The sequence below is a fragment of the Dendrobates tinctorius genome, unplaced genomic scaffold (assembly GCF_039654945.1).
Source record: "Dendrobates tinctorius isolate UK_male_01 unplaced genomic scaffold, ASM3965494v1 ptg000183l, whole genome shotgun sequence".
Classification (NCBI taxonomy): domain Eukaryota; kingdom Metazoa; phylum Chordata; class Amphibia; order Anura; family Dendrobatidae; genus Dendrobates; species Dendrobates tinctorius.
In genome coordinates, this window is record NW_027361850.1 from 7,773,070 (window position 1) to 7,794,943 (window position 21,874).

Here is a 21,874-nt window from a genome sequence, read left to right on the forward strand (position 1 = left end):
ACCATACGTCAATCAAACAAAACAAAGTCCCGGCCCCTCTCCAAGGCATAGACTGTCTCGTGGTATCCTGCCCCCTTGGCACACACCACCTTTGGTCCCCTCAAACATTACTCGGTCTACTGCATAGTTCACAGTGACCCCATGTTTACAGCGAACCCTGGCGTTTTTCTCGGTCAGAGATAAAACGAGCGGAGTTCCTGTCAGTCACCTGACTCTGAGTCTAGTCTACCAGAGACTCCTTCCCGATGCAGCTTCACGGTACACACCTGTGGCCCGTCATTATCCGGAAAATACATGCCGCACTCCTCAAAACTCATACAGACACACTACGGTTCCCCAGACATACCCACAGAGGCAACCAGTGCTGCCATTTCCTGAACCATCCCAATTTGGGTCGCCGTCCCCTCCCGGGACTCCACCCCTTTTTGGGTTACCACCCCAATTTGGGTCACCGCCCCCTCTGGGACTCCACTTCTTTTTGGGTTACCACTCCAATTTGGGCTACCACCCACTTTCGGGATTTCCCCATGTCCGTTCTACCGGTCTTCTCAGACCACAGTTCACACAGTACAGTTTGTCTCTTTTAACGATACCACACAAGTCCTTGCTGGCACCACCACAGCTCCTGCTGTCACATACCACACCAGTTCCTTCTGGCGCTGTGTTCGTGGACCCGCCGATCCACCGGATGCCGCTTGTCCCCTTTGTAACCCCGCCGAGTTACCGGATGCCGCTTGTCCCCTTTGTAACCCCGCCGAGTTACCGGAAGCCGCTTGTCCCCTTTGTAACCCTGCCGAGTTACAGGAAGCCGCTTGTCACCTTCTTGACTCCCACTAAGCCATCGCAGGCTGAGTTGAGAAAAGAAAAAAAAAAAAAAACACCACAAAAAACACCTTTCTGTGTGCTATTCAGGACGTTCCATCTCCTCTCCTGAGACCGTCCAACACACAGGGCGCACCGGGTGCTATTCAGGGAGCGGCCCTCCTCCCAGGGTTTCCCAACACACCGGCCTCACCAGGTCCAGGGGCTTAGCGGGTGCTCTTCAGGACATCCATCTCCTCCTGAGACTGCCCAACACTCATGCCTCACCAGGTCCAAGATCATACCACGTGCTCCAGGGATCCGATTCTTCTCCTAGAATCTCCCAACACTGACCCTCCAGGACCTTGCTCACTGAACCCTCCAGATGCAGTCTTTCACACTGACCCAGGTCAGTACAACATGAAAACCTGTCCATTACCTGTGTCTGCCCCACAGGTCCTCGGATACCTCTTCTCCACAGAGGCACCCCATCAATCACCAGTCTCTTTCTCACTGACCCCGGTCAGAACAACACAGTTTTCACGAACGCCACCTGCTGGCCGCGCAGGTTCTCGGACCCCTCTACCGCAGAGGTATCCTATAAGTCTCTTTCTCCTGGGGAAACGGCCGCACTGGGCTCACCGATCCGGACAGTGCCTTACTCACTAGGCCTCCCCACGGTTCCAGAACCACAGCCGGGCAGTGGCTTCCCCAACCGTCAGCCCTCCTGGCTCAGCGTTGCCTTAAGCAACCGACTTTGCAGTCCTCTTCCATTGCTCCCAGCAACAAGGCTACAACAGTGCCCATAGCTTTCTCCACCAACTGTGAGGTAGCGCTGTCATTTAAGTAGGGGATCATAGCCACGCCCACCGGGTCACATGACTGACCTCATCACAGGTCCTTCAAGCATTTACACACTCTTTCTAACAGTGCTTTAAACACACCCCTTGGGTGGGTTTGTAGGTAACCAGGCACACCCATCTCTCTAGTTACCTGGAGACTTCTCCCTTACAGATTGAAACAACACCTCAGCAATATCATTGCTGAACAACACATAAGTCTCCATCCCAAAGCCACCCACTTTAGGATACATAACAGCCATTCCGTACTCTGCCATTCATCCTTTCTCCTGGGACATCCACACAGCACCCCCTAGCGGACTCAGTAGTTACTACACCACAGTATACACATAGAGCACCGGGAATAACAGTTTAAAGTGCAAGTGCTCAAAACAACCAGTGCTCAAATAAAAGTTTGGTGTCGCCAATGTTGTATGATGAACCTCAGTCATCCATGCAGTAAAGTAGGAGCAAATTATATCAGGGACTTAATCTATCACACCCTGTTGTGCCTCCCTACTGGTTTATTTCTTGCTATGACTGGCTTTCTCTCAGCAGCACCAGACACTGAGCTGTGGCTCACTGAGGCTAGGGACATGTTTTCATAAACATTTTGTCCCCAGAAAAAGTATACACCTACACATAAGGCAGCAATTAGAGACCTTACAAAGAACATATTGCTTTCTGGTGAAAAGTACATAGCTTGGACCATTATATTAAGAATAGTATAGTCCCAAGGGGTTACACATCACCTTGCTACCAGCATTGTGTTGCAAAAACCCTCAACTGATGATCAATTGGCAAAAGGAAGCCACTGACAGTTCCCTGAGATTGATGCAGCTTCTCTTAGCAGAAGAGAAATCTAACTTTGAATTGTTAAATGACAAATTAAAAGAACAGATAGAAGTCACTTTAATACCAAAGAGTCATTTACAAGACAGTGTTGAGAAATCTCAATACCGTGTTAAAGAAATATCTTGGGAATCTTCAGGATTTCAAAATAACAGGTACTGAAGGACCGGTTTGAGCGTGCTGAACGAGAGACAGACTGGTCAGCCACAGAAACAGAACATTCTGATACCTCACAGAAATTGTCAAGGGGGCGCCAGAGAGGCAGGAATAGGGGTGATCCAAGAGGTGAATGCAATACATCCTCATCGGCTAGATTTTATTTTTGGTTAAACCGAGCACACCTCCTGCAAAGCCCTCCTGCCCTGTTCAACAGGGATTAGAACTGCAGGTCGTTAATTTATCCAAAAGAACCCTTGACGGTATAGAAATGTCTGTACTAAATAAGGGGCTTTCTTTTGTGCCCACGAGCAACTTCTCTGTTTTCGACCGTATCATGGACATCAATTTGTCAGGCAATTGAGGTGGCATAAGTTCTATGTGCAAAAAAACCGAGGACCTATACCATCCTCAACAATACAGTACAATCTCTGATGCTCAATTGTTGGCTGGACTAGGTCAGCCAGTTTTTACCAAAGAGGTATACAATTTCACAATGGTGAGGAATTTCAGATAAAAGATTTTGTAAAACTAATGGCGTCATATATAAGGCTACTTGTCCTTGCAGGAAGACCTACCGTATGTGGGCAAATCAATCCGGCAGTTCAGGAGACTGGTGGGCGAACATTTGTGAGATATCAGAAATAAACTGGACACGTCCCCTAGCTAGACATGTGACTTGTGAGCATCAGGGCAACATCAAAGATATGAAGTTAGGGCATTTCTGTGGTTCAATGACCACAAACACATACCACGTCACTTCCGCTATCTGAAGGTCACGTGAGCGTTCCAAAGGTGGGAAGCCATGGCGTCTATGCGATCTGATGACCCCTGAATACGTCAGACGCCGGGTGATTAAAGTTTAGGGTGCATAGCGATTTATAAGCAGCATTGTCTGCTATTTAGTACCTGACCACTTCATTCTATTTAGGATCTTGACATGACCGATTGGACCTATTTTTAGAGTTGCCTGTCATTGCAGGAACTCTTGTTCAACTACCACCCTTTTTTTTTACTTTTACCCCTACAGTTCACACTCCTCTAATGAATCCTCTGGATAGAGGGGGAAACACATAGGTAGGTATACTATTCATTCTTGGGGCTTATTTAGGCAGTACCACACTTGAGTACTTCCCTTATCAGCACAGAAGCAACACATGTGGCACGGCAGGGTGTGATAAAGTCCCTGATATAATTTGCTCCTACTTTAAGGGCATGTCACACTAAGAGATATCGCTAGCAATATCGCTATAACTTGTGACGTTATAGCGATATTGCTAGCGATATCTCTGTGTCTGATACTTACCAGCGACCCGCTCCCCCGCTGGTTATCGCTGATCGCGCGAGAACGTTCAGGACTGTTTCTCGTCGTCAGCTTCCTGTGGCGCTTCCTGCTGTGAGGACGAGCGACGCGTGGAGCCGGGCGGGAGGACGCAGGATCGCCTGGTGTGACAGGTAAGTAGCGATCCCCGTCCCCAGCGATGTCGCTGGTGAGATCTGCCTATGTGGCAGCTCACTAGCGACCACTTAGCGATGTACCAGCGATCTTGACCGCGTCATATCGCTGGTCGGGATCGCTGGTACATCGCTAAGTGTGACAGTACCTTTACTGCATGGATGCCTGAGGTTCATCATACAATGTTGGTGAGACCAAACTTTTTTTTGTATGAGCACTGGTTGTTTGGAGCACTTGCACTTTAAACTGTTATTCCTGGTTGTCTGTATGTATAATTATTTGATCTAGTTGCTTTACGTATATTATTAAATGTTATGTTGTATATATTTTTCTCCTTGCTGGCTAAAAAAAGTCATTGGACTTTAGACGAAAAACCACCCCCACTGACTGCATCCGCAGTTCATCTTATGACTAGCTGGCCAGGAGTGACATCATATTTGCGGCGTGACGCACATTTGATGTCATGCAAGGCCGGCTGATCAAAAGTAGCAGCTGTCATCTTGTAAGAGACAGTTATCAAGGCTATGTTCTAGCGGCCACAGAATACGGACATGGCCAATGGACTGGGGTCTGCAAATCGATTTGCAATAACTTTACTACTAACAGGTCACGAAGCAGTTGCAGAAGTAGCTAAATCAGCAGTGCTTATGAGTGCTTAGAGCTCAGAGAAATGTAAAGTGCTTGTGGGAAATGAGGTTTTTAGTGATCACATGGTCAGCACAGAAAGGACAGCCATTTCATACAGAGCAGAGACCTGGATGCAGAAGGAAGAGTGGACAATTAGTCTTTGAGTATCTGTAGGCATAGTTGAGTTACCCCCATACACAGACTAAAATTGGCTAAACTCAATGATATTGGCAGGTCTCCAAACTTTTCCTCGAATTTCAAAAGCCAATACTTTTGATCTCCGTCTGAATAAGCTGCTACCAGAGGCTCTCTGAGACAACATAGTAAAGTTTGGTCGAACCAAGCATTCCTGGGTATGTTGGAGTCGAGAGAGATGGCTGTTGGCTGAACAATCGTTCAGCCAGCTGTTGCCTAATTGTGTGTAAGGGCCTTCAGGATACAGGAACTTTGGAAAAAAAAAATTAGATTGATTATAAAGAAGTTTTTAGGCTGCATTTAAAACAAAAAAAAAAAAACACAGATTTTACAGCTTCACAATGTAAACCCTGAACCTTTCCACTTAATCACTAAAATGAGATATAACAAATGTGTTAGAAATAGCTGGAAGAGTTGTGTGAAAAGGTTTAAAGGGAACCTGTGAGGTCCCTCATGCCTTCCAACCCAGCAGCATTCACATAGATATGACTAAACTCCTTGCCTAACCAGCCCTGTATTTTATTCAGATTAATTAATATTTAAAAATTGCATTTATAAGGTCCGCTTTCATATGCTAATGAGAGCTTTGACTAGTTGATGCGGTGTTAGTTCCCCAGACTAGTCGGCACCCTTTCCATGTTATTTTGCCCACAGGGGCGTGATAGCAACATAATTTGCACAAGCCGGGGTAATATCCAGCTCATGCAAATCTCGCGCATGCGTGCCGCTCATTTTAGCATAGTTACTGCACCTTTGTAGCCGGTGTACACTTCAGAGCCGCATTGCGCATGACCAGTTCAGAAGGAGTCTCTTATGAACTTCCGGTCATGCACAGTGAGTGTGTTTTGGTTTTTTACACTAGTCAAACTCTTTGCGCACTTACCAAAATATTATCCAGTACACTCATGGAAATTGGTCTATTTTTTTCATGTGCAAAGATGAAAAACCTAAATCTAATCTAAATTAGGCCTTACTCAAAGATTTGCACACTGTGTGCACAATTATTAAAGTTTTTCACCATATCATTTCTATGGAGAGATCTCAACTCCAAATTTGTATAAACCTTATTTATTGTATGTAGCAGATCAGGTGATGTGTAATTATGATACAGGGTGCCTCACCTTCCATCAGCGTGTGCAGAATTATTAGACAGCTTGTTTTCCTCAGGCAAAATGAGCCAAGAAAGATTTAATGAACTCTGAATAGTAAAAAAATTGTTAAAGTCTTGCAGAGGGATGCAGCACTCTTGAAATTATTAACATATTGGGGAGTGGTCAAAGAACCACACAAAAGTTTTGTTGCAAATAGTCGACAGTAAAAAAAAAAACATGCTGTGAAAAGTTGCATGTTAAAAGGACTCCCGTCAGCACAGAATGACTTTTTAAAACAGAGGTGCTCAATGCATCAAGGTAGGGCCAAACATTTAAATACACCTTACCACGACCTGCTTGTTTTCCATCTACCGCCACCCTTCTCTGGGTCTATGAAGCCAGAGTTGTCACTCAAATAAGGGAGGAGGGTGGAGATGGTGGGACAAGCAGGTGTGAAGGTGTATTTAAGTGTTTGGCCACGCCATGGTGCACCAATTACCTATACTTTAACAGTCATTCTGTGCTGACAGTCCCTTTAACTGCCAAAGATTTGAGAAGAAATAAACGTGAGTGACCAGGAACCCATTATCCTACAGTGCTGTTATGGCCGGGGTCACACTTGCGAGAAACTTGCACTAGTCAAGCGTCTCAATACCCGGCACTCGGACCGGAGCGCTTAGCTGCATAGAAATACATGCAGCTGCACACTCTGGTCCCGAGTGCCAGCGGCAGTGCCGGGTATTGAGACGCGAGACTTGTGTGTTTCTCGCAAGTGTGATCCTGGCCTATATTCCAGAATGAAACCTCCCTGGAATGCTCAGAAGTATAAAGTGTTCAATGCTCAGATACCTGGCCAAGGTAAGGGAGGCTGAAATCCAACCACCAACGAACAAGACACAGAAGGTGAAACTTCAAGACTGGGCCAAGAAATATCTGACATTTTTTCAAAGGTTTTATGGACTGATGAGATGAGTGACTCTTGACGGGCCCGTGGCTGGATCAGTAATGGGCACAGAGCTTCTTCTTTGACTCAAACGCCAGCAAGGTGGAGGTAGGCTACAGCTGTGGGCAGGAGCTTGTTCAACCTCTTGAATTGAAGATGGGCTCAAAATCAACTCCCAAAACCCATGGCCAATTTTTAGAAGACACTTTCTTCAAGTAGGGGTACAGGACAAAGTCTACATCTTTCAAGAGAATCACAGTTTTTCTGCAGGACCACGCTCCATTACATGCATAGAAGTCTCCACTGCTTGGCTAGCCAGTAAAGGCCAGAATGACATGGCCCTTTCCTCACCTGACCTAAATCCTACTGAAAACATGTGGGAGACTTATGGTGAAGGAAAATGGTACACCTTTCAGAAAGTGTCTGGGAGGCTGTGGTTAGTGCTGCCCAAAAAGTTGATTGCCAACAGATTAAGAAACTAACAGACTCCCATGGATGGAAGGCTTATGACTGTTATTGAAAAGTGTGGCTATTTTGGTCAATGATGGGGGGTTTTTAAGTGTCAGAAATGCAGGTTTTATACATTGAGTTATTTGGGATTTATTCTTATTTTGACAGATAAAAATAAACATGATGGGGACAATTTAAGGTTTAATTTTGTTGCATAATAATTCTGCATACAGATAAACTCCTAAGACAAAACCTCACTTTTACTTTCTTAAATTTTCAGGTTTATTAATCTTTTGGACTGAGTGACAGCTCTGTAGTTGTTCAATCATAACATTGATCCTTAAATACAATACGAATTGCCTATTTATTGTGCACAGTGTATATGTATGCTTCCTGGAGCTGCAATATTCTCAAGCAACATGTTGGGCTGTTTAACATGAGTCAATTGCGTAATGATTTACTTGTTGATCCAGTAAGTAGAGATGAGTGGAACAGGCAAAATTTGAATTTGCCTGTGCTCACGGATTTTCCCAGGAAAGTTGGGTTGTGGAGAAATTAATCTTTGCAAATTTAACGTCCCTTATTTATGCTCTAGGGTTTCTCTAGATCCCAGAGCATAATAAATGGAAGATGTAAAGAAAAAAAACAAAAAAAAAACCTTATACTCTTCTCTCCGCTCATTATTGCATACCTCATCCTCACTGCATCTTCAAGTGCTGCCCCCTGCAGTCCCCGGACCTCCCACGCTGTGACGTGATGATGCCGTGACTTTTGGTGCTCGGGCAGAACTCTCCTGGGCTCTTTCAAAGCTGGAAGATTCGGCCCAGCATAAGAGGTCCGGGGATTTCAGCATGAGCGATGGGGATGAATCCTCGCCGCATCTTCAGGGATAGGTGAGTGGAAATGTGAGTATAAGGATTTTAATATTTTGATGGGGTTTATCGTTCAGAAAATTGGTGACTAGTAACGGCTATTTTGCTGAATCCATGCCGAAGCCAATTGCAAAAAAAATCTGCATTTTGACCAATTAGAATTTTTGTAAAATTCAATCCCACTCAAATTTTATTTGCTCGTGTGGGTACCAATAATCTTGAAAAATCCTCTCTCCAAGGAAGAGACAGCAACTCAACCCATGTTGAGCACCATGTAGCGCGCACTCACATACTTGTTGGTTCAAGCAGCCTGGTACCTTGATTTAAGAAAACATTGACTGCGTGTAACTATTGTACTGTACGGTGTTTAGGGGGGGATTAGATTTACTAAAGGTGAACCAACATGTAGTCGTCACAAGAACATAAAGTATACACAAGTTAAAACAGCTACAGCATTGTGTACGTATGGACACAGTGGAAACCGCCTCTTCTTGTATTCTCATTATTTAACCTTTCTGTTGCTAGATGATCTGAGTCCTGTGAGGTTTAAATGTCCATTCTGCACCCACACTGTCAAACGCAAAGCTGATCTTAAGCGTCATCTGCGCTGTCACACAGGAGAGCGGCCATACCCTTGTGAGGCCTGTGGAAAGAGGTTCACACGTTTGGAGCATCTCCGGAACCATTTTCAAACTGTATGTAATGAATATTTCGGCAAATATACTAATTTATGTTGGTCATTCTGTGTATTCTGTTTTGTGGGTACGTTTTGCAACATCTTTTCAGTCGAAAATAAAAAAAAAAAAACCCTGCAAATACTCTGCTTCCTACTACTGGCCACCATATATGCACACAGTAATATTTACACACAGCATGTCATCTATATCTACAGTATGGAGACAGCCGGGATGTATTTTATCACAACACCGAGCGCTGAACTTGCACTTCAAAAGCCAGCATGTAGTGAAAATAGAAAACCACTAAACTGGCCAACTACTTAGTGCAGCTCGAATCTTCCAGCAAGTGTATACATACAAAGGTGCACATAACCTATATCCTTCCTGCTACACTACTTAGGTTTAAAGAACATGTGTTTAACAAGTGAACCTTCTTGCTGTATTTGACATAGTTTTTTCCTGTTGACATGCCCATTAAAATGAAAAAGATAAAAGTTAAAATTAAGATTATGCTTTAATTTCATAAATCAATAGTACACAGGGAAATAAGCAACTTTGTAATATATCTTATCAGAGAAGTATTTTGGACTAATCTTTCCTGGAGGAGCTAGAGGCAGACACAGACATTCTGCTGCAGGCTCTCTTCAGACAATAGTTAGGCTGTATGTACACGTTGCATTTTTGACTTTTCACAAAACCTGAAGGGCTTCCTGATTCCAGAAAAGTGAATGAGAATCCTGTTGCTTATTTGTGACTTGCGAATTTAAATCTACCACCTGTCAATACAGCGTTTTTTTTGCTGCAGACTTCACCCATACTAATGAGTGGGGAAATATATGCACCAAAAATGCAGAAAAAAAAGCGTGCTTTTGCTGCTGCATTTGTTTTTTTTGTCGAGATGCAGAAATTTCTGCACCAAATACTTAACATGTGCACAGCTCAAATTTTCGAGCACCAACTTATCTCATATTTCAGTAATGAGAAAACCTGTAGTCACAGAAGACAGATTTTACCTGTGAAATGAGAATGGATGCTCATTCTAGGCAGCACAGTGGTTAGCACTGTCATGCAGCGCTGGGATCCTGGGTTCAAATCCCACCAAGGACTTCTGCAAATATTCTGTATCTTCTCCCAAGTTTGGTTGGGTTTCCTCCCAAACTCCAATATACATAATGAAAGGAACTTTAGATTGTGAGCACCAATAGGGACCAAATTCCTGCTGCAACCCCCCTCGCACTCCTGCCATCCCCTCTGTCTCCCTCAAGAAATTTCCACTCCCCCCTCCCTTCAGCCAAATGGTCACTTTTATTGCATGGCAGCTCTGGCAGAGTTAACGGTGTTTCCTGCCAAGAATCTTTGTTTCCTATACAAAATACTCAGTCAAATTCAGTGACAACACATTAATCCTAGAAATATAAATTGGATTTCTCCTTCGTCTCATTGGGGGACACAGGACCATGGGTGTTATGCTACTGCCACTAGGAGGACGCTAAGCAATCATAGAAAGACATGAACTCCTCCTCCGCAGTATACACCCTCATGCTGGCTCTGAGAGAACTAGTTCTTGCTTAGTGTCTGTAGGAGGCACACGGGTCAGGTCTTCAGACCAAAAGCGGTTTTTATTTTATTTTTCATTTTACTTTTTTCCATTGGACGAAGGGGCGACTGATCCTTTCAAGGCTCCGATCTCCCCGAATCATCAACAGGCGAGCACGGGGAGTGTCGCCTCCCCATATTCTCTCCTGCGACGTGGGATGTCATGCCTGGGCTGCTTTTTAAGGGGTGACTGGTCCCTTAAAGGGCACCGATCTCCCCGCACCCTTAACGGACGAGCACATGGAGTGTCGCCTCAATGTATCCTCTTTAGCAGCCAGGCCTAAAGCCGGACATTTAGTCCTGTCCCATCCTAAAGGATTTAACCCCTTGGAAGTACATAGGCCCCCGCTGCACCACCACTGTTAAAGCAGCTGGTGCAAGGAGGCGGAGGGTCCCTCTCCACCTCCGTATTAAAGGAATTGTGGATTGAGTGTTACCCCTGCACCTTCCATGACCAGCAGTGGCTGCAGGAGGACATGTACCCGCCGTATATCACTGGCTTACCTGCCGCCCGGCAGCTTCTCTGGGTAAGTGCCAGGGCTGGAGGGCTCTGGGCAGGCGGTCTGGGGCCACGCTGGCATAAGTGGGGATCATTCTGGCATTGGCGCCGATAAATTTAGTCCCTGGCTTCGGTCTTCTGCGGGCCGCAGCCTGAAGCTCCACACACTGTGACGTATTTTGGCGCTCTGCACACTTTTCTGGCGCTTCTCGTCCAGGATGAGACGCACCAATCCTAATCTCAGCGGCCATCTACCAGCCTCCCACAGACCCTCCGGACACACGCTGACATCTGGCAGTGGTCCCTGAGGCAATTTGTCAGGGACAACTCACCACAGACTCCCTGGGGAGGCTCAGCAGCTGAAGTGCCACGCAGAAGGACCTGGGGACACGGGATCTGGGTAAGGGAGCGCTGATCCATACATCCCTCCTCCCTCCCTGCTGTAACCCTTTCACTGCAGGAATCCCTAATTTTTTTTAAAGGGGACACCTAGAAGAGTACAGTGTCCCAGCTCAAGGCATCTAAAAAGGCTAAAGGCTATTGCAGTCTTCACTGCAATCACCTCCTGCCAGTCTGCGTTTCCTAAAGCTCAGTTTACCACTCTGTCAATCCTATGACAACAAATGCGCTCAGGAGCCCTCTGCTGCCACAGAGCTTCGTGGGCGTCGTCACTGTCACAATCCATGGCTTCTCTGGCCAAAGCGATTGAATCGCTCCGTGACCCTTCTGGGGAATGGAGCATTAGCGGGACAGATGTAGACGGATCCTCCCCCAGACGGGAGCAGTCGGTTAGCAGCTAATGCCATCACGATCAGAAGAGCTTTATGGCTCAGAGAGTGGAAAGCGGACTCTGCGTCAAAAAAGTCTCACATCTCTTCCTTATCAGAGTGGCCGCTTATTTGGGGAAAAGCTGGATAAGCTTATTTCCGATGCTACAGGAGGGAAGAGCAAACTTCTTCCCCCAACAGAGACTTAGGCGTCCTTTTCGCAAACAACAATTCCGTTTCCGATCCTTTCGCTCCAATCCGGGCTGGTCCACTACCACCACTTCTTCTGGGTCAGCGCGCTCTCCACGCAGGGACAGAGGATCCCAGGTCTCCTATAGGCCCAATCAACAGTGGAAATCTCGACCCAAACAATCTAGATCTAAGGGACCTCAAAGATTTTCCGTCCAATGACTCCTGGCTTTATCCTGTCAACACCAGCAGGGTAGGCGGCCGCCTACTTCTATTTAGTCAGGCCTGGCTTTCCGTCATCCATGACTAATGGGTCAGAGACCTGGTGTCGTCCGGATACAAGATCGATTTTGCTATGCACCCCAACACGTTTCTTCTTCTCTCGTCCTCCGACATCAGTGGAAGGGGGAAAGGCTTTTCCCCGAGCCACAGATTCATTGAGGCACGATGCAGTCATTGTTCCCACCCCAGAAAATGAAAGGTTTCAAGGTTTCTACTCGAACCTTTTCGTTGTCCCAAAAAAGGATGGAAGGGTGAGACCCATACTAGACCTCAAACTTCTGCACAGGTTCGTCAAGGTCCGTCATTTCCGCATGGAATCTCTGCATTCAGTTATCACTTCAATGGAAGAAGGGGAATTTGTGGCATGCATCGACATCAGAGATGCTAACCTGTATATCCCAATTTTCCCTCCCCACCAGAGATTCCTGCGCTTCGCCTTGCACGACCAGCATTTTCAGTTCACGGCCTTGCCCTTTGGCCTCGCTACAGCTCCCAGAGTGTTCACAAAGGTCATGGTGGCAATCATGTCTATCTTGCACTCTCAGGGCATGGTCTTTCTGCACTATCTAGATGACCTTTTGGTCAAAGGTCCATCTTTCAACGACTGCGCGGATGCATCACTTGCAATACTCTTTCTCCTCGGCTGGATGATAAACTTCAGCAAATCCTCACCCATCTCAGCAGATATCCTTTTTAGGGATGACCCTGGACACCTCCTGGGGGTTGGTAATTCTACCTCGAGACAAAGTCCTAGCCCTCCAGCGAGGAGCCTGCGCTCTTCGTCATTCATCCTCTCATTCCATCCGATTTGGTATGAGGGTACTGGGAAAAATGGTGGCCGCAATGGAAGCGGTCCCTTATGTGCAGCTGCACCTTTGTCTCCTGCAACATGCTCTTCTGGTGACTTGGGAAAGGAACCCGTTCTCTCACGACCGCAGGTGCCATTTACCCGAGGGTCAGGCAGGCTCTCAGATGGTGACATTGAGCTCTTCTTTCAATCAGGGGAAGTCTTTTTTTTTTCTCCCGGATCGATGGCTAGTGGTGACTACCGATGCCAGTCTTTTGGGCTGGGCAGCTGTCTTTCATCATCACACTGCTCAAGGCCACTGGTCAATCCGGGAATCGAGGCTCCCTATCAATGTTCTGGAGATCCGTGCGATACGGCTGGCCCTGCAGCAGCTCCATCATCTTCTAGCTGGTCAGCCCATCCGATTTCAATCCGACAACGCCACGGCCGTGGCATACATCAATCAGGGGGGTACCTGCAACAGGGCGGCCATGTCCGAGATACCACCATGGTTACTTACCGGTAGCCGGTTTTTCCGGAACCCATGACAGCACCACCTGAGAGAGGGATCCGCCCCGCCAGGACAGGAACCTACTGAGACATAAGGGGCGGCACCTCTCCCCCTCTTCAGTTGGGTTACAGAGCATTGAGAGGACTTCCCGGTTAGTTACATGTTTAATCCAACACCACAACACTCAAAAAACACCCTACTAATTGTGCACACCCATATGGTGAAAGGGGGGGGATATACGGGTGCTGTCATGGGTTCCGGAAAAACCGGCTACCGGTAAGTAACCATGGTGGTTTTCCCTTCACTCATGACAGCACCACCTGAGAGATTTTTGGAGATTCGAAACACCTTAGGGAGGGACCACCGCTTGCAGCACCCTTCTACCGAAGGTTAAGTCAGCAGAGGAGGATAGATTCAACCTATAGTGCTTAAAGAAGGTTGAAGGTGAGGCCCAGGTAGCGGCCTTACAAATCTGTTCAATCGATACCTCTGCTTTTTCGGCCCAGGAGGTCGCCACGGCTCTGGTGGAATGAGCCTTGATGCCGTCAGGAACCGGGATACCACTAGCTGTGTAAGCTACACTAATGGCCTCCCTAATCCATCTAGCAATAGTCCCTTTTGAAACCCCATAGCCTTTCCTGGCACCCTGAAAAGCTACGAATAGGGACTGGGACCTCCTCCACTGGCTAGTCATAGATATGTATTCTACGAGAGCTCTCTTAACATCCAGATTATGGAACTTTTCCTCCCCCAGATTTTTTGGGTTCTCGCAGAAAGATGGAAGGACAATTTCCTGGCCCCGATGGAAATCTGATGCTACTTTGGGCAGATAAGCGGGGTCTGTTCTTAACACTACCCTATCCTGAAAGACTTGCGTATAAGGTGGATTTACTGAGAGAGCCTGTAAATCACTTATCCTGCGGGCTGACGTGAGGGCCACTAACAGGATTGTTTTTAGGGTCATAAACTTTAGGGGTAGCTGATGTAATGGCTCATACAGATCTTTTGTAAGGGCTTCTAGCACTAGGTTTAAATCCCAGGGGGCTATGCGGGGTATAGGGATAGGCCTAGCTCCATGGCAGGATTTAATAAATCTGGCTACCCATCTATTTGATGCCAATTTGCAGTTGTAGAGCGCCCCTAGTGCAGACACCTGAACTTTAAGTGTGTTCACTGCTAACCCCATCTGCAACCCCGATTGTAAGAACTCCAGGATGGCATTAATCGGGGGATCTTTTCCTAACGGCCTACGTAAGAACTCCAGGAACTTGTTCCATGTTCTGCCGTAGATGTTTCCTACTCTTTAGCAGGGTGGCCACCAACCCGGGGGAGAACCCTCTATCCGTTAAAAGCGACCTTTCAAATTCCACGCCGTCAGATGGAATCCTTTGACCTGAGCGTGGAATATTGGACCTTGAGCTAGTAGGTCCGGGATTTCTGGCAGAACCCATGGATCGGAGAGGGATATCCTTCGTAGCAGAGCAAACCAGGGCCTTTTTGGCCAAAATGGAGCTATTAGAATCACCCTGGCCTGATCGTTTCTGATTTTTCTGACAACTGTTGGGATCAGAGCCACTGGGGGGGAACGCATAAGCTAGCCTGAAGTTCCACTGGATGTGCAACGAGTCCACTGCCCATGGTTTTTCTCTCGGGTTTAGAGAGCAGAACCTTTCTGTTTGCCTGTTGTGTTTGTTGGCAAAGAGGTCTATCACCGGTTTCCCCCAAAGCTGAGTTATTTTTTGAAAAATGGACCTGTTTAGCGCCCATTCCCCCTGCTTCAGGGTATTGCGACTCAAGTCTGCCTCTATGTTTTCTGCCCCTTTTATATGTAAGGCTGTCAAGGAGTGTAGGTGTTCTTCTGCTCTGCTCAGAATGTCTGTCGCCGCTTCCATTAAGGAGTGTGATCTTGTCCCTCCTTGGTGGTTGATGTATGCCACTACTACCTTGTTGTCTGACATGATGCGTACATGTCGACCCTGGAGTAGCGGAATGAAGTGACTTAGGGCTTTGCTCACTGCACACAGTTCTCTCAGGTTGGAGGGTTGGAGGATGCTTCCCTTTCTTGACGCGTCCAGGAACCCTGACCTATGATGCCCCTTAGGTGTGCCCCCCACCCTGAGGAGCTTGCATCTGTTAAGATTATATCTGATGTCTGTCTGTCCCACGGTATTCCCAAGGTCAGATTTCTCTTGTCCAGCCACCAATTGAGAGTCTCTGGTTTTTAAGGAAAGCTCCAGCTTTCCTTCTAAACGCCCTCTTAGCGATCTTTGTGCTGTTAGTATCTCCCACTGGAGTTGCCGGGTGTGGAACTGAGCCCACCTGACCGCCAGAATACAGGATGTTAGGGTACCTAGCAGGGACATTGCTCTTAAAGTCATACGTGGTTGGTTTTGGCCCGTGAAGGCCGATTCTGCACCTTTTCTATTTTGGACTCTGGGAGCAGACACTCTTGCTTTTCTGAGTCTCTAGTACGAATCCTAGGAAGGCCTGTTTTTTTAGGGGTTGCAATTTTGATTTTTTGAAATTGACTATCCACCCTAATTCCTGCAAGGTGTTGATCACCCGGGTCAACTGCGCTGTACAGTGGTCCTCTGAGCTGCCTACTATGAGAAAATCGTCCAGGTATGGTATTATGACCGTGTCGTGAATCCAGAGAAAGGCAGTCACTTCCGCTATGACCTTGGTGAAAACTCTCGGGCTATAGATATGCCAAACGGAAGAGCCCTGAACTGAAAGTGCCTTAGTGTGCCTTGAATATAAAGTGCTACCCTCAAGTATTTCTGGTAATCTGGGTGGATAGGGATGTGATAATACGCATCCTTTAAATCGACTACGGCCATGAAGCAATCGGTGTAGCAGCTTCACCGCCATAGTTACTGATTCCATCTTGAAGGTTGAGTTCCTTATCCATAGATTGAGCCGTTTGAGATTTATGATTGTCCTGAATGTTTGATCGGTTTTTTTTTATCAGAAAAAGGGGTGAATAGAACCCCTTCCCTTCCTGTAGGCGTGGTACCTCGGAGAGTACCCGCTTGTCTATCAGGCTCAGGATCTCTGTTTCTAAGGCCACCTGCTCTTCGGTCACCTTCCTGATGGGTGTGATGACGACCACGGATTTTGGCTGACGAATGAAGGGAATTTTCAGGCCTTCTGTTAGGATGGTTAGGATCCAGGCGTTGGAGGAGATCTTCTCCCAGGTTTGGAAAAAGAGTGCCAATCTTATCGCCTGCTTCCTCCAGTATATCGTCCAAGTTCTTGCCGAACAAGAATCGACCGTCGCAGGGGAGAGAGCATAATTTGGCCTTGGACTGAAGGTCACCCGGACAGCCCTTAAGCCATAACGAGCGTCTAGCAGCATTTGATAGTGACGCTGCCCTGGCTGTAGTCCGCCGAGGTATCGGCCAAAAAAGCTGCTGCCCCGTGCAAGAGATACATCTCCGATAAGATTTTCTCTCTTGAGACCCTTGAAGCCAGCTTTTCTTCTAACTGCTGCAGCCAGATCATGAGGGAGCGTGCCGTGCAAGTGCCCGCTATCGCCGGTTTTAGTCCTCCTGCTGTCGCCTCCCATGCGTGCCTCAAATATGAGTCCGCCTTCTTGTCTAGCGGGTCTTTAAGAACCCCTGCGTCTTCCAGGGGCAGGGCTTACCTTTTGGAGGACCTGGACACTGTTGCATCTATTTTGGGGATTTTGTCCCATATCTTTGCATCCTTATGCTCGAAGGGATATCGTCTCTTAGAAGTGGATGGAAGGGCCCCCAATTTTTCGGGCTTTTTCCACTCTTTCTCAATAAGTGCCTGGATCTTCTCGTTTACTGGAAAGGTTCGTTTTTTCCTCTCCTGAAGCCCCCCAAACATAACATAACCTCTAGGGTTTTAGCCGCCTTTTCTTCCTGTAGGCCCATTGTAGCTCTAATGGCCTTTAGGAGGGCGTCTGTGTCTTCTACAGGGAAACAAGGTTTACCCCCCCATGTCGCTGTCTGAGGATGATTTTTCCGCCTGAGATGACATTGACGCGGAATCCGAGGGGGAACTAGGGGGATCCTTCCTGTTTTTTTCCCTTTTTTTTAATAGGGACTTAATTGAGCCTTCCATTTCTGACCTCAGGGCAGATATCAGATTGGCTGCGAAACTAGGCGCTTCCTCCGCCATAGTCCGCTGAATGCACGCAGCACAGAGATCTTTTTGCCAATCTCTTGCTAGGAGAGATTTACATATAGCACAATCCCTATTGTTCTTTTTGCTTCCCGCTTTTCTAGGCCTTTCCTACAGGGTGAAGCATACAACAGAAGCCCTATTAACATAATGCTAACATTCACGAAGATCACTCACCACCCGAAATCAAGGGTACCGGACTCGGAGGCTGCGTCGGGGCACGTGACCTGCGCTCTTTGGATCTTGAGGAGTCCCCCGACCTGCGGCTGGGGCAACTGCTGCTGGAATGGCTTCCATGCTTTCTGCCAGAGGGCTGAGAGGGAGGCAGGGACGCTGAACGTTCCTGCTCTGACTCCATGTTGCACCGCCGTCTGCTGCCGCCTTCTCTTTTTAAATACCGCGCCTCCGCTCAGGTGAGCTTCTCTCCCCTCCCCCCCTGCGACCACCGGCCGACCGCTTCAGAAAAGCCGGCGTCGCACCCGGCGCCATTAAACCGTCGCCCTTCTCTGACGTCAGCCGGCGCACCCCGTATGCAACGCGCCGCTGATGTCAGCGGCCGGAAGCCAGCGTCTCTCCCCTTCTATGGGGATCAAGATGCGGCGTGCACGAGGGGAGGGCGGCGCGGTGGGGGCTTCCCGCAGACCCCGGGGATCCCGACGCCCGCACAAATCCGGAACCCCGGAGGGCCTGGGGACTGCGCATCCAGCACCCGACGGCCGGCGCTGCAGGTGAGACACCTGTTCTTCCTGCGCCGGGACGGGGCTGGTTCTATCTTCTTTTCTTCACCCATGACAGGTACCGCCGACAGTGGGGTTCCTTCCAGGACAGGAACCCAACTGAAGCGGGGGAGAGGTGCCGCCCCTTATGTCTCAGTAGGTTCCTGTCCTGAAGGGGCGGATCCCTCTCTCAGGTGGTGCTGTCATGGGTGAAGGGAAAAACTCATTCTCCGTTGGGCAGAGAAGAACCACTCGTTAATCTCAGCTGTGCATATTCCAGGCGTAGAAAACTAGACGGCAGATTTCCTCAGCCGTTAGGGGCTCACCTCGGGGGAGTGGGAGCTTCACCCTGAAGTATTCCACCAGATGTCTTCGCTGGGGGATCTGATGGCATCCAGACTGAATGCCAAAGTTGCCCAGTTTATAGCACGGTCCCGAGATCCAAGAGCAGTCGGAGTGGATGCTCTGGTTCTTCCGTGGCGCCACTTTCGTCTTCCGAACATTTTCCCCCGCTACCATTACTGCCGAGGGTCATTGGGAAGGTCAAGGTGGAAGGAGTCCCAGTGATCCTGGTAGCGCCGGACTGGCCTCGCTGCGAGTGGTTCGCAGAGTTGGTGCACCTCGTCGCCGACGTACCTTGGAGGTTGCTGGATCGTCCAGATCTGCTTTCCCAGGGTCCAAATTGCCACCAGAACTCAGGGGCCCTGTGTTTAACGGCATGGCTGTTAAATCCTGGGTTTTGACCCAGGCTGGGTTTTCTCAACAGGTCGCCTCCACAATGGTTAGTGCGCGTAAACCCACGTCTGTACGCATTTATCACCGTACCTGGAAGAAATTTTTTGCTTGGTGCAAGGATTGTGGCCTTCCTCCTCTCTTCTTCATTCCCACCATTTTGGAGTTCCTACAGGCCGGTCTGGACTCGGGCCTGGCACTCAGCTCTCTCAAGGGCCAAATCTCCACCCTATCGGTCTTATTTCAAAGAAGGATCGCGACACAACTTCAAGTGAAGGCTTTCATACAAGGGGTTTCACATGTGGCACCTCCCTTTTGCATGCCTTTAGAGCAGTGGTTCCCAAACTCCAGACCTCACGGACCCCAACAGGTCATGTTTTCAGGATTTCCTTAGTATTTCACAGGTGATGGAAGTATCATCAAGGCATCAGGAATTCTCTCACATGTGTAACAATATGGAAATCCTGTAAACATGACCTGTTGGGGTCCGCGAGGTCTGGAGTTTGGGAACCACTGCTTTAGAGCCTCGGGACCTCAACTTGGTTCTGAGTGCCCTACAGGAACACCCCCCCCCCCCTTGAATCGCTTCAGGACATTTCGTTGTTTTTTCTGTCCTGAAAGGTCGCCTTCCTTGTTACAATTACATCTATCAGACGAGTTTCGGAACTAGCCGCACTCTCCTGTTGGGCGCCTTTACTTAATTACCATCAGGACAAGAATGTTCTCAGGCCGTCCAGTCCTTTTTGCCAAAGGTCATCTCGTCCTTCCATCTTAATGAGGACATTGTTCTCCCTTCATTTTGTCTGGCCCCTGTTCACAGGGTGGAAAGAGCTCTCCACACTTTGGACCTAGTCAGAGCTCTGAGAAGGTACGTCTCAAGGACAGCATCATTCAGAAGGACTGATGCTCTGTTCGTTATCCCGTAAGATTATAGGAAAGGTTTTGCCGCTTCAAAGGCTACGATAGCCAGGAGGATTCGTTCCAGCATCCAGGAGTCATATCACGTCAGCCCATCCCAGCAGGGATCAGAGCACACTCCACTCGGGCGGTTGGGGCTTCCTGGGCCAATCGGCACCAGGCGTCAACGGAACAGGTCTGTAAGGCTGACTTGGACCAGTCTACATACCTTCTCGAAGCACTATAATATTCACTCCCAGGCTTCCGCAGATGCAGGTCTGGGCAGAAACATTCTGCAAGCCGCAGTGGCACACATCTAGGCAGTTGTTACGTGAAGCCTAATCCTTTGTGTTGTTTTCCCACCCAGGGATTGCCATGGTCCTGTGTCCCCCAATGAGGCGAAGGAGAAAGTCTTAGTTACTCACCGGTTAACGGTATTTTTCGGAGTCCATGACAGCACCACCTGAGAGAGGGGATCCGCCCTTCAGGAACAGGAAACCTACAGATACAAAAGGGCGGCACCTCTCCCACGCATCAGTTGGATTACAGAGCACAGAGGACCACAATGGTTAATAGCATAACTTATATACAATACTATACACGACTATTTAAATTACCCGTGTACGTATAAGAGGAAGGAGTGCACACCCAAAATAGACTAAAAGGGAGGGAATATACGGGTGCTGTCATGGACTCCGAAAAATACCGTTAACCGGTGAGTAACTAAGACTTTATCGGTCGTCCATGACAGCACCACCTGAGAGAATTACATAGAGTAATAACTATTTAGGGAGGGACTACAGCCTGCAGCACCCTTATACCAAAAGAGAGGTCTGTGGAAGCACCCAGGTCTAGCCTATAATGACTATAAAAGGTGCTCGGAGAGGACCAAGTAGCCGCCTTACATATCTGGTCGATGGAGACTTCTGATCTCTCGGCTCACGAGGTCGCCATGGCTCTGGTGGAATGCGCCCTCAGCTTCCCAGGTGGCGACCTGCCTTTTGAAGTGTATGCTACAGAAATTGCTTCTCTAATCCACCTGGCTAGTGTATTTTTTGACACTCTACAACCTTTCCTAGGGCCTTGGTGGGAAATAAATAGGGCATTATCTTTCTTCCAAGGATCGGTAGCTGCCAGATATTCTATGAGGCATTTCCTAACATCCAGGGTATGTAGTTTTTCTTCCTTCTCATTAGCTGGATTAGGGAGGAAGGATGGAAGGACTATTTCCTGAGTCCTATGAAAGTTAGAAACCACTTTAGGTAAGTACGCCGGATCAGGTCTGAGTATTACCCGTCCTAACCTGTATATAAGGAGGACGCCTAAATAATGCCTGGATGTCGCTTACTCTGCGAGCTGAGGTTAGAGCTACCAGGAAGGCTACTTTGAGGGACAGATTTTTAATGGAAGCTGATGAAATAGGTTCGAATGGAGCTTCCGTCATGGCCGTAAGGACTAGAGTCAAGTCCCATGGCATGAATCTATCCTTCACTACTGGCCTGGACCTACCTGCTGCCTTAATGAACCTACTGATCCAGTAATTACCTGCGATGTTGCAGCTAAAGAGAGCCCCCAAAGCTGATACTTGTACTTTAAGAGTACTAGTGGAAAGTCCCATATCCAGACCTTTCTGAAGAAACTCTAAGATCTGATTTATTGGAGTTGAACCCCCAGCAACTATTTCAGAGTGCTGCAGGAACTTCTTCCAAATTCTAGCATAGATCTTGGTAGTAATGGCCTTCCTATTCTTAAGTAGGGTGTTAATCAAGTCTGGGGAGAAGTCTTTT

The 21,874-nt window shown here is 47.9% G+C and overlaps 1 protein-coding gene across 3 annotated transcripts in view; it reads left to right on the forward strand.

Moving 5' to 3' along the window:
* The window catches only part of ZBTB8A (zinc finger and BTB domain containing 8A), a 45,745-nt gene that overhangs the window by 14,493 nt on the left and 9,378 nt on the right, over positions 1-21,874 (forward strand). For all 3 annotated transcript variants that reach the window (XM_073551999.1, XM_073551997.1, XM_073551998.1), the window contains exon 3: positions 8,808-8,977. In XM_073551999.1, the coding sequence (XP_073408100.1) occupies positions 8,808-8,977 (170 nt within the window). The remainder of the gene's footprint in view (positions 1-8,807; positions 8,978-21,874) is intronic.